General features: G+C 43.5%; 1 protein-coding gene across 11 annotated transcripts in view; it reads left to right on the forward strand.

Annotated features, from left to right (window-relative positions):
* znf609b (zinc finger protein 609b) overlaps window positions 1-15,716 on the forward strand; it is a 328,373-nt gene extending 312,657 nt beyond the window's left edge. For 3 of the 11 annotated variants that reach the window (XM_087981999.1, XM_087981998.1, XM_087982006.1), the window contains one exon: window positions 13,470-14,218. In XM_087981999.1, the coding sequence (XP_087838125.1) occupies window positions 13,470-13,545 (76 nt within the window). In that variant the 3' untranslated portion in view covers window positions 13,546-14,218. Of the gene's footprint in view, window positions 1-5,574; window positions 10,335-13,469; window positions 14,222-15,653 lie in introns of those variants that run through there. The other 8 variants (XM_087982002.1, XM_087982003.1, XM_087982008.1 and 5 more) reach the window with 6 other exon arrangements.
* The last annotated feature ends 476 nt before the right edge of the window (window positions 15,717-16,192 follow it).

Consider the following 16,192-nt stretch of genomic DNA (forward strand, 5'->3'; position numbering starts at 1 on the left):
GCCTCTCCCTAGAGCTCAAATCCTCCAACCCTGGCAACATCCTTGTAAATCTTTTCTGAACCCTTTCAAGTTTCGCAACATCTTTCTGATAGGAAGGAGACCAGAATTGCACACAATATTCAGTGGCCTAACCAATGTCCTGTACAGCCGCAACATGACCTCCCAACTCCTGTACTCAGTACTCTGACCAATAAAGGAAAGCATACCAAATGCCTCCTTCACTATCCTATCTACCTGCGACTCCACTTTCAAGGAGCTATGAACCTGCACTCCAAGGTCTCTTTGTTCAGCAACACTCCATAGGACCTTACCATTAAGTGTATAAGTCCTGCTAAGATTTGCTATTCCAAAATGCAGCACCTCACATTTCTCCAAATTAAACTTCATCTGCCACTTCTCAGCCCATTGGTCCATCTGATCAGTATTCCATTGTACTCTGAGGTAACCTTCTTCGCTGTCCACTACACCTCCAATTTTGGTGTTATCTGCAAACTTACTAACTATACCTCCTATGTTCACATCCAAATCATTTATATAAATGATGAAAAGTGGACCCAGCACCGATCCTTGTGGCACTCCACTGGTCACAGGCTTCCAGTCTGAAAGTCAACCCTCCATCACACTCTCTGTCTTTTACCTTTGACCCAGCTCTGCATCCAAATGGCTAGTGCTCCCTGTATTCCCTGTGATCTAATGTAGCTAACCAGTCTACCATGAGGAAACTTGGCAAACACCTTACTGAAGTCCATATAATCACGTCCACTGCTCTGCCCTCCTTAGTCCTCTTCGTTGTTACTTCAGAAAACTCCAATCAAGTTTGTGAGACGTGATTTCCCACACACAAAACCATGTTGACAACCCTAATCAGTCCTTGCCTTTCCAAATACATGTAAATCCTGTCCCTCAGGATTCCCTCCAACAACTTGCCCAGCACCTCATCTAGATATCAGTGCTTTGAGGTACGGAATACACAAATAGTCTTTTACTCAACCTCAGCAAAAGTCCATCCTTCCTACTGATCACAGAATAACATGCAAAGAAGCTTTATGAAGTGTTGGTGAATGCTGTCAGGGTGAATTGTAGGATTTATCTGATCACCATAGTCATCAGCTAGAGAATGGGGGCAATGAGAACTGACAAATTTCTTGGGGTATGTGTTTTACCTTTGATTCTCCTGCAAGAGGATATCATTTCTGGTCGCTCCAGGGAAAGGGAGAAAGCTGTGTTTACTCAGTGTGTGAATACTGACACCTACTGTTCACATAGCATTGTATTGGATAGAATCAAAAAGAGTTTCATTTTATAACTCGCCTTTCAGTAGCACCTTTCACAATTTCAAGATGTTCCAACTAGCTTCACACAAAATAATGGGTAAAGGTCTGTTCATGAGAGAGAGGGAGACAACTGATGGTAGTTTACCCTAAGTTTCACAACACTTCAGGCAAGGCAGGAGGTTGAGAGTCCTTCATGGCACCCTCAGCTAGTGATGGGAATTGAAGCTACGATGTAATAGTTTCCTACCACTGATATTAGACTCACTGCTCTGTAATTCCCTGGTTTATCACTAATGATTATTAATGCTCCCATGAAATTATCAATAAAGATACTTTGTACTTGAGAACAACTTTTTAAAAGATAATTTTGCCTGTTTTGGATATAGTAATGTGTAATGAGGTATGTTTAATAAATTATCTCAGAGATAACTAATCTTCTCGGAAACAGTGCCCGGTATAATTTAGCATTCAGATTGAGAGGGGGACACTTTAATGGAAACATCTGTGCAAAACTTAAATCAGGGCAGAGTTGGCTCATGTGAACAATTTAGCAAAAAAGACAGCGGTTGAATGTAGATACACTCGTGTGAGGAGGATAGATTGCAGGAAGAGGATAAACCTGACCAAAGAAAATCAGGATAGTATCAAATTGAAAGAAAAAGCATGCAACGTGAGAGAATCACTGGGAAGCCAAAGGACTGGGAAAGTACTGAAGGCAAACAAAGAATGCGCAAAACTAAAGGGAGAAGATGATTTTGAAAGGGTAACAAGTAAGTAATACTTTAAAAAGGATTGTAAAAGTTTCCTTAAATGTAGAAAAGGCAAAGAGAGATCAAAGTGAATACAGCCCTCTGGGAGAATGAGTCTGGGGAAATAATGGAGCCAGGCAGTAGCAGAGCAGTTGAATGAACTTTGTATCAGCCTTCACCATAGGGAACACGAGGAGCATTCTAAAAATACTCAGTAATCACTGGGGTAAAGCTGGGCAGGAAGCAAACACAGTAACTATCACTCGAGAAAAGTACTATGGAAAGTGAGCAGACCAACCTGAGGATTGAGGTACCTGGGGTTAGTGCAGAGTTGGAGTTTAACAAGTAATTTTATCTCCTGGCAAGAAAGTGAGGTGGTTCCTGAATCTCACTTTGCATTCAGGCTTTGGCCTGGCTGAGCCTGCTTTCAAATTCACTGAAAGTCTGACTGAGGGAGGTTCTGTGAAGGCGATGTTGCAGAAGGTGGGACTAAGACCATGGTGTCAACTATCTGCAGACAGCTCTGGTTGAGCAGCTGAAGATCATAACAGGAAATAGTCAGGGGGGTGAGATATCTATCAGAACTGGGAACAAACTACACCAGAGATTGTCATGAGCAACATTACTATTGGTGGCAGGAAAGGAGTACATTGGCAGGAGCCTGGGGACATGTTGGACGGCAGCGAATGGAGAAGCAGAGCGGGTGAAGGCTACGGAGAGGGAAGGGTGAATTTCTGAAGCTGCTTCAGTTTTAGGAGTATCAATTTAATATTAATTTATTCAGTCATCCAAGATGGCACCGGAATGTGTCAACATTATACATTTGTCACTCGTGCCTGGGTACAAGCGGCAATCTTAAATGAATGTAACTCGAAGGAAACGAACAGGGCTAAAAGCTATAGGATGTTAAAGGAAGGTAAGTACAGAGATAATGGATGCATTCTTCAGGAATCCTTAGATTCTAGAAAAGTTGCAGAGAATTAGAAAACTGCCAACATACCATCTTTATTTTTAAAAAGCAATGTAACAAGTAACTATTGGCCAGTTAACCTAAAATCTATTATGAAGAAACCATTGAGAGTCTATTACAAAGGATGTAATATCAGGGCATGTAGAAGCACAGTAGCTCAGTGGTTAGTAGTGTTGCCTCACAGCACCGGGGTCCCAGGTTCGATTCCAGCCTCAGGCAACTGTGTCTGCGTGAAGTTTGCACGTTCTCCCCGTGTCTGTGTGGGTTTCCTCCCAGTGCTTTAGTTTCCATCCAAAGATGTGCAGGTTTGGTGGATCGGCCATGCTAAATTGCCCATAGTGTCCAGGGAAGTGCAGAGTTACAGAGACAGAGTGGGTCTAGGTGAGAAGCTCTTTGGAGGGTCGGTATGGATTTAAGGGGCTGAATGGCTTGCCTCCACACTGTAGGGATTCTATGAATCAAGTGAAGTCAGCATAGCTTCAAGAAGAGGCAGTCATGTCTGACATATTCTGTAGAATTCTTTGTAGAGACAACAACAGGATATATGTTTGGATTTTCAGCAATTTAAGGTACCGAACATGAGGGTATTTAGTAAGATAAGAGCACAAGATGTTGGAGGCGCTATATTAGCATGGATAGAGGGTTTGATAATGACTAAAAGACAGAGTTGAGATAAGGGAGGCATTTTCAGGATTCTTGGAACCAGTGGAATGCCACAGGGATCAGTGCTGGGCCACAGTTATTCACAATACTGTATATATTACTGACTTGAATGAGGAAAGTGCAACTACAGTAGCCAAGTTTACAGGTGATACAAATCAGTGGGAGGGCAAATGGTGAGGAAGGCACAGATTCTGCAGAGAGATAAGTGAAGTGAATAGATAAAACCTCACGGATGGAATATAATGTGGGAAATGTAAGGTTTGACAGGAAGAATAGCAGAGCTAAGTATTATTTACATGGAGAAAGACTGCAGAACAGAGGGATTTATGGGACCTGATGTATAAATCACAAAAAGCTAGCATCCAAAGTCAGTGGGCAACACGGAAAGTAAATAAAATGGTCGCCTTTGTTTCATTCGGAATGGAATACAGCCCCGTTTTCTGGTACTCAGGTGTCCAGAATTCTCATACAGCTGGAAGAAATTTGTCAAGTTTCTTCAAAAATATCTGTTTGAACTTGTTCCAACAGGTTCCAGTGCATGTGTGTGCATCCACAATGTGGCTGTCCTATCGGTCCCTGCTGTCACTGCTGCCCCATGACCTCCTTCATACAGGCATCATCACAGTACCAGCTAGTTGACCTTGTAATCATGTTAGAGCTGAAATCTTTCACCTATCAATCTGCTATTTCACCTGAGAAGGCCCCACACAACAATTCAATCAAAAATGTGTTGCAGAAATTGGAAATGGTGAAAATCATAATTTGCTTATGCAAGAATTCAGTTTCTATTCAAAGATTACTAGAGTGTACTGTACTGAATTTCTGTAGAAGTATTTCTTATGTAACTGGTGACCCTGATTCCCTATACTTGCTGGATAATAGGGTGTTTATTGTGTTAAAGTAGGGAAGCATACCTAAAACGATATATAGCACTTTAAACAACAGCTGGAATACTGTGAATGGGTTTGGACCCTTAGGGAAGATGTACTGATATCAGAGGCACTCCAGGGTATGGAAGGACTGTCTTATTGAAACACGTAATAGTCTTGGAGGGCTTGACGGGGTAAACACTGAGAGTCTAGGACCAGATGGCATAATCTCAAGAGTAAGGGGGCACTCATTTAAGGTTGTGATGAGGAATTTTGTCTCTGAGGGCAGTGAATTCTTCAGGCTACGTCATTGAGTATATTCAGGGCTGGGAGACAAATTTTTAATCAGTATGGGAATCAAGGTTATGATGAAAAGGCAGGAAAGTGGAGTTGATTATCAGATGAGCCATAATCTCCTTGAATAGCTGAGCAGACTCAATCCAACAGTGGCCTATTCTTTATCGCATTCAATTCTGGCCGCGACACTACAGAAAGGATGTGGAGGCTATGGGGAGAGTGCAGAGGAGGTTTCCCACGTGCTGCCTGGATCGGCAGGTATGAGCTATAAGGAGAGGCTAGAAAAACCTGGGTTGTTTTCTCTGGAACGAGGTTGAGGGGAGACCGAATGGAAATTTATAAAATTATGAAAGGCGCAGATAGGAATGATGGTCAGAATCTTTTTCCCAGAATTGAAATGTCTAAAACTAAGGGGCATGCATTTAAGGCGAGAGGGGTAAAAGTTCAAAGGAGATGTGAGGGGCAATTAGTTTACACAGAGAGTGGTAGGAGTATGGAATGCACTACCAAGGCTGGTGTGGGGGCAGATATGTAGGGACGTTTAAGGGGCTTTTAGATTAACACGAGTAAGCAAGGAATGGAGGGATTAGTTTAATTTGGCGACATGTTCAGTGCAACATTGTGGGCTGAAGGGCCTGTTCCTTTGCTGTACAGTTCTATGTTCTGCTCCTACATCTTACGGTCATGGATTCATCTTTCCCAATTTTGATAATGGCTGCTTTGTTTCTCATCCTGTTCCTTTTTCCTTCCAGGATCTGAAGGGATGCAATCACTTCACTCAAAATCATGTGACTGGATCACATGAGGACGGTCTCCATTTTCTTAAACATCAGTTCAATGGTGTTCCTGGTTACTGCCATGAAGTTGGGCAGACTAATGTAATGTTTCTCCTGTAGGACTGTAGAGACCTTGGTAATGGAGTTCTGATGCCTATTGGATGGGTTCTGGTGGTTAAGAGCAGGAGGGGTGACAGGCCTGCCTGTCTCACTGTGTAGATATATTATAGAATGCACTCTGATCTGACTTGCCAACCCTGCCAGTTTTTTAAGATTGACTGCATCAATGCTGTTGTTGAGTTCACTGCTTTATGAGGACTGAAGGGAATGATAATACTAGCCTGCTATAGGGCTGTTCTGACCTTTGGGCACTCTTTAATGACCTGGCCTGGATTGGAAGTTGTTGATTTGCAAGTGACTCAATCATTACTGACATCCTAAATTAATTATGAAACTTTATTTGAATGAACAATGAATAGATTCTGGAATATTGGTGCTATCAGTCTGCCTTCTCATTCCTGTGTCACCCTTTGCAGTGCACCTTTTAACCAAGGAGATAGCCCAGGAGCCTTGGGCCCTGGCCCACCCACCTTCAGACAATGTTTAGTGCGGCAGGGAACAGGTTCTGCTGGCTCTCAAGATCCTGGGGAAGCAATGCAGCACAAAATGGAAGGAGAGTGATTCTTCTTCAAGGTGAGCATGGCTGCTCCTTTGTTCCAGGAGGGGAGACAGTCTCGCCCTGGTGAGATTTGACGTTCGTCTGAAGTCGAAATGACATTTGATAGGCCCCCTGGGACTTCTAGCCACTTTGAAAGTCTGCCTGGAGTTGATTCAAATGCTGAGGTAGTGCAAACACAGCTGTCCGAGCTCGCGAAAAGGACTCGATAGATACTTCATCTCTTCTCCTCAAAGTGAGAAGTTGTTTTGGGGCTGGAGAGTGGAACTTGTCCTGTTTCAAGCTGTGTCACGATCAGCCAAACAGCAAAGCTTGTCCATTTTCTGTTCTGCTCCAGTCCTAGAGAGGCCTGCAGTCCCCACCACCAGAATGGTATTTTCTCCCATTGGTCCTCAGCAGCGTCCATCAATCTCTCTTGTCATTGTTGCCACATCCTGAGTGGTCAGCCTCTGTCTAATTGATGTGTGATCGAGTCTGACCAACCTCAATGCTCATAGAAAGTAGTTGGAGGAGGGTCCCAGCTGGCTGAGCTCTGCGTTCCTGACCAGCCCCTTCAGCTGAAAGACCCTGAAGCACATCTGCTACGATACACCACCATCATCTTCTGCATTCTCCAAATACACATCAACGTGCTACCACCAGCCATCGAGTCCATATGAGAGGGACAAGCAGATGGCATTTAGAATCAGATTGTAGAAATGGAAACTGTTCCACCAGACTGACTTCTGCTTGGAAACAGTAGTATAAATAAGGCTTCCATATCCCTCTGCACCCAGGGCGCTGCATCAGTTTCTGTTTGTAACAATTGAAACATGTTAGAGTACAATTCAGAATGTGTCTAGGGAAGTACATCATTGAGGTCATTCTGATCACCTTTAAAATACAATGTGCTCCAGACCAGAGGCTTAAAGCTGATGCTGCCAGTTTCAACCCATTGTTGTGTTTCTTTTTGCTTGATGGCTTTGTATCGAGTGTTAGTGTATCAGAGCACAGATTTTACCTTTCAATGAGTGAGTCCCAGATTGGCTGCACGGGAGCAAGGATTAGCAGCCTTAAACCCTTGGGAAATGTAAATAGCATCATTTATAAATCAGGAGCAGTATCCACAAAAGGCACTTACTTTACGTAGGATTCACACAAAACATATACACCAGTTTATTTTCATTTCCAGAGAGCAGTTTCCAGCTATTCTGTATATAAATCCCTTCAACCTCATGATTGGAATCTAACGTGACGCACACTCAACGTTCCATGCTCCTTTGGCAACTTCAGGCTGGTTTGAAATCTGAGAGGTGCTTGTTTGGAACTGTGGTTGTCTTGTAAGATGCGCACAAATACGGAAACACACAGATAACATGCACAAATCCCGTCCACGCACAGCCACCCCAAATCTAATGACTGTGTGAGAGATCTGAGGTGGTGCCATCCAGTGGAGAGAGCCAATAGTCTGATTAACCAGGCTGCCAGGAGATCAGCTTCAGTTACACCACGAACTAGGGACCACCTTTCTTGCCTTTATCAAGCCACCAAGAGACACGGAGGGCAGATCCTCATCACTGTAGTGACTATTTCCTCCCTTTAAAAACCTATACCTGGTGTTAGAACATTTGGCACAGGTTTCTTAATTGTTTAGCTTCTGAATTCTTAAAGCTGTTCTCAAGCTTGAGGTTACGGGTTGCTGGGAATAATGTTTTGGGAACTATTGCACCTTTCATCCGGAATATCTGGCACAGATTAATGCTGTTCTGTCTTGTGTGAATAATAGAGTTGGGGTGAGGGCAGGATACCCCAGAATGAAATGATCAATGTTTTTGTGATTGGGCAATCTATAATCAGTGCGGGTTTTGTGTTGATGTTTGAACCCTGTGCCTGAGAAAGCAGTGACCTCCCATCAGCTGACAGACTGCACCTCTCTGCTCACTATATCTCGCACTGCTGCCTTGGAGCAGCATCCGCTGTTCCCTGTCAGGACAGGCTAACCTTTTCATGATGGTTTCCCAATAAACAAGAGTTAAGTTCTGGAGGCAGAGTTTGTTGTTAAAATGCTGGCAAATGTTTCTGTATTGTTGCTGCAATTTTTCATTCACCTGACAAAGTGTGTGGGGAAGTGAGTTTGTCTTCAAGGGGAGTGTCCCAGTCCTCGCAGGACTCTGTTTGGACTAGCTCGGGTCAGGATATAATAAACCCTGCCAAGGTGCCACAGTGCACCTAAAGGGATGGTCACAATCTAATCTGCTTCATCACCTTTGTAATAGAGAGTTAGAATGGTCAACAAAGGGTTTTTAAAAAAAAAATACTGTTACGCTGTAAAAAGAGAAAGAGCAACTTGTTTTTCCTGTTATTGGATGGTTCTTGATGTTCCTCCCTCTCTCTTTGTGTCATCGATTTTATGCATTCTCGCAGCCATTTGTTTTCCTGCTCCAATGAGGCATCCTCTCTGCCCCTCTGTTTCCAGAGTTAATTTTCTCCCCCCCCCCGTCTACTCAGTGTGTAATGTAACCACCCGTTGCTGCCCGGCGCCGTTTGCTGTAAATATTGTACAGAGAAACTATTGTAAAATGTTCTTTTTAAAGAAAAGTCCTAGATTTTGATTTCCAGAGATTTTTTTTTTGTTTGTGAAGTTGTTTCCAAAATCCTAATTATGTGATTTTTTTATCATCTTGAACCCTGCTGTTAGGTGCTGGTGAATTCTATGGTGTCGGTGGGCCCCACAAAACCCTTCCCTTTAAAAATGTGGAGTTTGTTTTAATACTGGGTTAGAATTTGCTTCCCATTACAAAACTCTCCAGAGTGCCTGACTGCACTTTCCTCATTCTGACTGTGCAAAATAACCAGTGTCTTTCACACTCCTAACTAGATCCCCATCCTGATCCCTGTGCCAAGTATCAGCCTATTGTGTCAAGTCTCTTCCACTGCACTTAACCGAAGCTCTGGTTCTGAAAATCACGTTTCCACAAACTCACCGTTTTCTCAGTTTCTGCTCCCTATTGAGCATCAGCAGCCCTGCACTGTAACTGAAGTACTACACAGCACAGGAACAGACCCTTAGACCCACCAGGAAAGCTAAGGAAGGAAATACTGACCATGGAGGGGATGCAGGGAATGATCACCAGCCTGATTTCTGGGACAACAGAGTAGTCCACTGGGGAGAGATTGAGCAGACTGGGCTAGCAATCCTTGGAGTTTAGAAATGACCTCATAGAAACTTATAAAATACTTACCATGGCAAAGTTAATACAGAAAGGATGTTTCCTCAGGCTGTGGTGTCTGAAGCTAGGAGATAGAACTTCAGGGTAAGGGGAGGCCATTTGGGACTGAGGAGAGGGGTGTCCTCTCTGGGTGCAGTGAACATTTGGAATTCTCTACCCCAGAGGATTGTGGATGCTCAGTCATTGAGTATGTTCAAGACTGATACCACAAATAACTTGATGGATTCTAACATCACCTTGAATGTCACAACAGACAAAAGTAGGAGAGGGATAGTTCAAGCAGACATTCACACACACACACTTGCTGCGCGGGGGTGAGGGGAGGTACCTTCCTTGCCGAGAGTAGGTGCAACAGTTTGTGCCCAAGTGAAGGGACTTGTCTCTGTTTCACTCGGACCAACACTGGAAAAGGTTTGAACCCATCCTTCATGTAAGGCTGTGGTACACTGAGCTGAAAATGTGTTGTTGGAAAAGCGTACACTGACCCACTCCCCCTGGTCTTCACCAGTCACCATCGAGGGGAAACCTTGCTGTTCTTGTATTTCATTTGTCCTGTACTGTTCTATAGTTTCCTGACCCCAATTTCTAACCTTGCCCCGTCCGTCCCTCCCCCGTGAATGTAGCTGTGCGTCAGACTGACGGAGCCTCACCGGTACTTGAAGTGTAGACGTTTACAACATATTATTTTTGTTGCTGCGTTGAATTGGTTTCCTGATAAGTCAACTGAAAGCTCTTACTAGTGTATCTCATGTAAAGTGTATATTAAGGAGTTCTTTTTTATACAGTACTGTACCTTGCCTTGTGCATTTAGGCAAAAAAAAGTAATAAATCTTTTTATGAGACAATCACAACTCCTGTAGTCTTGTCTTTTTCTTCTGATTAATTATTGTTGCAAGTTTGTGGAGCACTCATTGCAATATTGTGGCTTAATGTGGGTGCATTTTTGGAGGTTTGACCTGCTCAATTGATGCATAGACAGTGATAGTATTATGGAAGGGCAGCTGTTCACAGGTAAAGGGACGGCTGGAAAATGGGAAGCCTTCAGAAATGAGGTAACGAGAATCCAGAGACAGTATATTCCTGTCAGGGTGAAAGGGAAGGCTGGTAGGTACAGGGAATGCTGGATGACTAAAGAAATTGAGGGTTTGGTTAAGAAAAAGAAGGAAGCATATGTCAGGTATAGACAGGATAGATCGAGTGAATCCTTAGAAGAGTATAAAGAAAGTAGGAGTATACTTAAGAGGGAAATCAGGAATGCAAAATGGGGACATAGCTTTGGCAAATAGAATTAAGGAGACTCCAAAGGGTTTTACAAATATATTAAGGACAAAAGGATAACTAGGGAGAGAATAGGGCTCCTCAAAGATCAGCAAGATGGCCTTTGTGTGGAGCCTCAGAAAATGGGGGAGATACTAAATGAGTATTTTGCATCAGTATTTACTGTGGAAAAGGATATGGAAGATATAGACTGTAGGGAAATAGATGGTGACATCTTGCAAAATGTCCAGATTACAGAGGAGGAAGTGCTGGATGTCTTGAAGTGGGTAAAGGTGGATAAATCCCCAGGACCTGATCAGGTGTACCCGAGAACTCTGTGGGAAGCCAGAGAAGTGATTGCTGGGCCTCTTGCTGAGATATTTGTATCATCGATAGTCACAGGTAAGGTGCAGGAGGACTGGAGGTTGGCTAACGTGGTGCCACTGTTTAAGAAGGGTGGTAAGGACAAGCCAGGGAACTATAGACCGGTGAGCCTGACCTCAGTGATGGGCAAGTTGTTGGAGAGAATCCTGAGGGACAGGATGTACATGTATTTGGAAAGGCAAGGACTGATCGGGGATAGTCAACATGGCTTTGTGCGTGGGAAATCATGTCTCACAAACTCGATTGAGTTTTTTGAAGAAGTAACAAAGAGGATTGATGAGGGCAGAGCGGTAGATGTGATCTATATGGACTTCAGTAAGGCATTCGACAAGGTTCCCCATGCGAGACTGATTAGCAAGGTTAGATCTCATGGAATACAGAACTGGCTCAAAGGTAGAAGACAGAGGGTGGTGGTGAAGGGTTGTTTTTCAGTCTGGAGGCCTGTGACCAGTGGAGTGCCACAAGGATCGGTACTGGGTCCTCTACTTTTTGTCATTTACATAAATGATTTGGATGCGAGCATAAGAGGTACAGCTAGTAAGTTTGCAGATGACACCAAAATTGGAGGTGTAGTGGACAGTGAAGAGGGTTACCTCAGATTACAACAGGATCTTGACCAGATGGGCCAATGGGCTGAGAAGTGGCAGATGGAGTTTAATTCAGATAAATGCGAGGTGCTGCATTTTGGGATAGCAAATCTTAGCAGGACTTATACACTTAATGGTAAGGCCCTCGGGAGTGTTGCTGAACAAAGAGACCTTGGGAGTGCAGGTTCATAGCTCGAAAGTGGAGTCGCAGGTAGATAGGATAGTGAAGAAGGCATTTGGTATGCTTTCCTTTATTGGTCAGAGAATTGAGTATAGGGGTTTGGAGGTCATGTTGTGGCTGTACAGGACATTGGTTAGGCCACTGTTGGAATATTGCATGCAATTCTGGTCTCCTTCCTATCGGAAAGATGTTGTGTAACTTGAAAGGGTTCAGAAAAGATTTACAAGGATGTTGCCAGGATTGGAGGATTTGAGCTATAGAGAGGGGCTGAACATGCTGGGGCTGTTTTAGAACATAGAACAGTACAGCACAGAACAGGCCCTTCAGCCCACGATGTTGTGCCAACCACTGATCCTCATGTATGCACCCTCAAATTTCTGTGACCATATGCATGTCCAGCAGTCTCTTAAATGTCCCCAATGACCTTGCTTCCACAACTGCTGCTGGCAACGCATTCCATGCTCTCACAACTCTTTGTAAAGAACCCGCCTCTGACATCCCTTCTATACTTTCCTCCAACCAGCTTAAAACTATGACCCCTCGTGTTAGTCATTTCTGCCCTGGGAAATAGTCTCTGGCTATCGACTCTATCTATGCCTCATGTTTTCCCTGGAGTGTCGGAGGCTGAGGGGTGACCTTATAGAAGTTTACAAAATTATGAGGGGCATGGATAGGATAAATAGGCAAAGTCTTTTCTCTGGGGTCGGGGAGTCCAGAACTAGAGGGCATAGGTTTAGGGCGAGAGGGGAAAGATATAAAAGAGACCTAAGAGGCAACTTTTTCACACAGGATGGTACATGTATAGAATGAGCTGCCAGAGGATGTGGTGGAGGCTGGTACAATTGCAACATTTAAGAGACACTTGGATGGGTATATGAATAGGAAGGGTTTGGAGAGATATGGGTCTGGTGCTGGCAGGTGGGACTAGATTGAGTTGGAATATCTGGTCGGCTTGGACCGAAGGGTCTGTTTCCATGCTGTACATCTCTATGACTAAGTGCCAGGTGGTAAATATAAAAAAAATCAAAATGCTGGCGAATCTCAGCAGGTCTGGCAGCGTGTGTGAAGAGCCAAGCAGAGCTGCGATTAATATGACAAGGCACATCAACTCTGTTTCTCTTTCCACAGAGTTTCTCCAGCAATTTGTTTTTCTTCCAGTTCCCCAGAATCTGCAGCACTTGCTTTTATTAAAGGTAATAATTGTATCATAACCTCCAGTGATTCCCTTTATTACATCAGTGAGAGGGGAGGCATTACTCTCTCTGAATAGGTAGGAGATGGATTCTCAAGTCCCATTCAGTGCATTACAGTGTCTTGCTGAGAAAGGTCTGTTATGGTCAGTGATGGTGCTAAAATAAATCCAACACCCGTCTGTGTTTGCCTGGTAAACTATCTCAGGACTGATTTCTCAATGTCCTGGCCAGCATTAACCTTACATTAGTCACACCACAAACATAATTCTTTGGTGATGTATCTCACTGATGTTTGAGGAACCTCGCTGTCTCACACTGACTAAACCTGTATTTCTGTCTCTCTGATTCTTGTTAATTCTGCTTGGTCTGAATCTCAATCCCTAGAAAACTGGATACATATCTACAATGTAAGGACCCCCTTACCAACTATAACATGCCACATGAGACTTGGAGGAGGTGAAGAAGAGGGGGGGCTGCGATGATGGCCAATGAACCTTGAAGCATGACGCTAAATGGATGAGTTACCTGGTCTTGCATCCCACGTTGTTAAAGGAAGATAATGGACGAGATTATTATCATCATCATCATCCCTTTATGGAGATGTCAGAGGATTTGTCAGGAGTAAACCTAATTGCTTTATTCAAGAAACCCTGCAGTTGGGCGGGTTTCTAAACTAGAGTGGCAGGAGGATGGGAACCGGAGCAGCAGGTCAGTCAGTCTCGAGGCTGGAGAAGAACTTGAGTCAAAGGCATATATGGGTGAGAGTTTGAGCCTTCAGGGGGACGTTGCTGAGCTCAGTGGAACTGGAGGCTGAGTTTGTATTTGCTTCAGATTGAACAGGTGAACTTAGAGCCTGGATTAATGTATGATTATGATGTTGCTATCACAGTGAAAAAGGGACAGGATTGGCAGTTTAATGTTCCAACATCTTGATGTTTTAGACGAGACAGAGGAGGAAGCAAATATGCTGGGAGTGTTACATTACTGGTTAGAGAGCATATCATAACTGTGTTCAGGGAGGACTCTCTGGAGAGTTCTTGCAGCGAGGCATTGTGGGTAAAGTTCAGGAATAGGAAGGATTGGTGTGACAATGCTGGGATTGTCCTCCTGGCCTCCCAGCTACCAACAGGAGATAGAGGAAGAGAAACAGTCAAATTCTGGCAAGATGTGAAAATAACAAAGTAGTTATGGTGGGTCATTTTAACTCCCCCCCCCCCCCCCCCCCCATATTGCCTCTTTAGTGGCAGGGGTTTGGATGATCAATCAGATGATCAAAGTTTCAGTGGGGGTGCATTTTGGAAATAGTGACCACAATTGTCTAAGTTTTCAGATACTTATAGATAAGGGCAAGGGTGAACCTAAGATGGAGGTGTCAAATTGGGGGAAAGCCAACTACAATCCAATCAGGCAAGAATTGGAGAACATGGATTGGGAATGCCTGTTTCAGGGTAAATCCACATCTGACACTTGGGAATTTTTTAAAGAGCAGTTGATAAGAATGCAGGACAGGCACGTTCCTGTGAAAGTGAAGGACGGGAATGGCAGGATTCGGGAACCTTGGATGACAGGAGAAATTATCAGCTTAGTCACAAAAAACTAAGCAAACCCTATGGTCTGGGTAACCGAAAGCAAAGTCCTTGAAGAATATAGGGAAATTAGGAAGGAGCTCAATTGGGGAGTTAGGAGGGCTAAAAGGTACTATGAAATGTCCTTGGCCAGCAGGATTAAGGAGAATCCCAAGGTATTTTATACATTTATTAGGGGCAAGAGGGTAGCTGGGGAAAGGATAGACCCACCCAAGGATAAAGGAGGGAGGTAACATGGAGCCAGAGGAAATGGGTGAAGATCCTTAAAGAGTTATATTGGTATTCACCAAAGAGAGAGGTGTGAGGGATATGGTGGTTAGGGAAAAGTGTGCAAATATTCTCAGGCAGGTCAACATAATGAAGGAACAAGTGTTGGGTGTCTTGAAATGCTTTAAAGGTAGGCAAGTTCTCCAGGGCCAGATGGGATCTATCCCAGGATACTGTGGGAGGCAAGGAAGAAAATAGCTGGAGCCTTAACCGATATTCTTGCATCCTGTTTGGCTCAGTGACGTTCCAGAGGACTGGAGATTGTCAATGTTGTTCCTTTGTTTAAGAAGGGAAACAGATAATCCAGGTAATCACATATAAGTCTATGGGGTGAATTCGCATTTGCAGATACATTCTATTTTAATCAAAAAGCAAACAATCTGCAGGCAGTTATTCTGTGTAACATTTTATAAATTCGTACTTTGGAAATAGAACCAGTCTGACTCAACATTGGGATACAGACAGACTCTAACCTCACACCTTCAATACATTACCTGAGCTGAAATATCAGTTTGTTTTATATATAAAACCTTAAGTTATCTCGAGAATATGACTTAAAAGTAGTTCTGGGATTTATACATTAATGAACCAAAACCTGCAACCTAATCTAAAAGATGAAAGACTGAACAGCAATCTAGGTTTGTTCAGTATATCATTTCAGTTGCACGACACTAATCTTTTGCTATAAATTTTGTCTTATGATCTTGTTTCACAGTTACCTGATGAAGGAGCGGCGCTCAGAAAGCTAATGTTTCCAAATAAACCTGTTGGACTATAACCTGGTGTTGTGTGATTTTTAACTTGGTCATAGGAGACAGAGAGTAGTGATGGAAGGATGTTTTCTTTTCAGAATGGAGATCAGTAACTATTGTTGTAAAATACATAACTGATCCGAAGGAAAATGTTGGTGGTCCGATTAGTAGGTTTGCAGATGACATCAAAATTAGCGGAGTTGCAAAAAGTGAGGAGGATTGTCAAAGGATATAGATAGATTGCAGATTTGGGCAGAGAGATGGGAGCATTTTGGAAGATCAAATTCAGGTACAAATTATACAATAAATGGCAGAACCCTTCAGAGTGCTGACATGCAAAGGGATCTGGGTGTACAAAGGCATCTGGATGTACAAAAGGATCTGAGTGTACAAAGGGATCTGGGTCTACAAAGGGATCTGGGTCTACAAAGGGATCTGGGTGTACAAAGGGACCTGGGTGTACAAAGGCATCTGGGTGTACAAAGGGACCTGGGTGTACAAA

Source organism: Chiloscyllium plagiosum, unplaced genomic scaffold (genome assembly GCF_037043375.1).
Source record: "Chiloscyllium plagiosum isolate Xiang-an unplaced genomic scaffold, Cpla_swu_hap1 HiC_scaffold_42, whole genome shotgun sequence".
Classification (NCBI taxonomy): Eukaryota; Metazoa; Chordata; class Chondrichthyes; order Orectolobiformes; family Hemiscylliidae; genus Chiloscyllium; species Chiloscyllium plagiosum.